At 51.8% G+C, this 986-nt stretch overlaps 1 protein-coding gene across 1 annotated transcript; it reads right to left on the reverse strand.

Moving 5' to 3' along the window:
* Positions 1 to 352: 352 nt before the first annotated feature.
* LOC147799122 (uncharacterized) lies at positions 353 to 751 on the reverse strand. Its single transcript, XM_087136805.1, has one exon. The coding sequence runs from the start codon at positions 749 to 751 to the stop codon at positions 353 to 355; it is 399 nt and encodes a 132-aa protein (XP_086992931.1).
* Between the last annotated feature and the right edge of the window lie 235 nt (positions 752 to 986).

A 986-nucleotide genomic window follows, 5' to 3' on the forward strand; every position in this document is an offset into this window, starting at 1 on the left:
GTGGGATTCTTCTCACTCCAGGTGGAGGAGCTCTGTTGTCCTGAAGTGCTTCTTTTGCACCACTGTCTGCCTCTGGAGCTATACCTGACGCATCAGGCCCCATCTCCTGGGAATTGTCTCTTGGTTCCCTTAAGGACGCTGTACTCTGTGCTGAACCTCGATCGTCTACGTTTGTGTGCTGCTGTTCACATGATACCCTGGGTGCCTCGTCAACGGTCCACGGCTTCAGTGGTTGACCTGCGTGGGGCTTAAGCCTGTCAAAGTGAACAACCTTCTTCTTGCCCCTTGGCTTCCGTTGAATTCTGAACGTAACGTCTGACAACGTGTTTACAATCAGATAGGGTCCCTGCCATCAGCGCTGCAATTTTGGCGACAGACCCTTTTTCTTGCTAGGGTCGTGTAACCACACGAAGTCTCCTTCTTTCAGCCTGACCTTCATGGTTCTCTGATCGTAGAACTTCTTCTGCCTCCTCGCGCTACACTTAAGAACGGTCCGCGCCCGCTCGTGGGCTAACTGCAGGTCCTCCCGCAATCTTAGGGCATAATCAGTTTCCTCACTTCTGGCTGTCGCATCCTCATCTACCTGAGTGGTCAAGTCCAGAGGAAGGCACAGTTCTCTCCCCAACATTAGCATGCTTGGCGTCTCCTCAGTTGATTCGTGAGGTGTTGAGCGGTAGGCGAATGTCGCTAGTGACACCTTCTCATCCCAGTCCCGTTGGCGTTTATGCGGGTCGATCATGATAGACACCATACTCAATAAAGTCCTGTTGAAACGTTCGATCATTCCATCTGATTTTGGATTGTACGGGTTGTTCTGGTCTTCCTGATCCCCAGTATGCGGCACATCTCAACAAAGACCTGGGACTCAAAATTGCGCCCCTGGTCCGTGTGTAATTCCATGGGGACGCCGAATCTAGTCACAAACTCTGTCACAAACTTCTGGGCCACAGTCTCTGCTTTCTGGTCTGGGATGGGATAGGCTTCCA

This window comes from Acanthaster planci, linkage group LG05 (assembly GCF_054643075.1).
Source record: "Acanthaster planci isolate LZ-2023a linkage group LG05, COTS_SCS, whole genome shotgun sequence".
Taxonomy (NCBI): domain Eukaryota; kingdom Metazoa; phylum Echinodermata; class Asteroidea; order Valvatida; family Acanthasteridae; genus Acanthaster; species Acanthaster planci.

Excerpts from the sequence above, each read along its gene's own strand:
- LOC147799122 (XM_087136805.1), bottom strand. The coding sequence starts at position 751 with ATGGTGTCTATCATGATCGACCCGCATAAACGCCAACGGGACTGGGAT.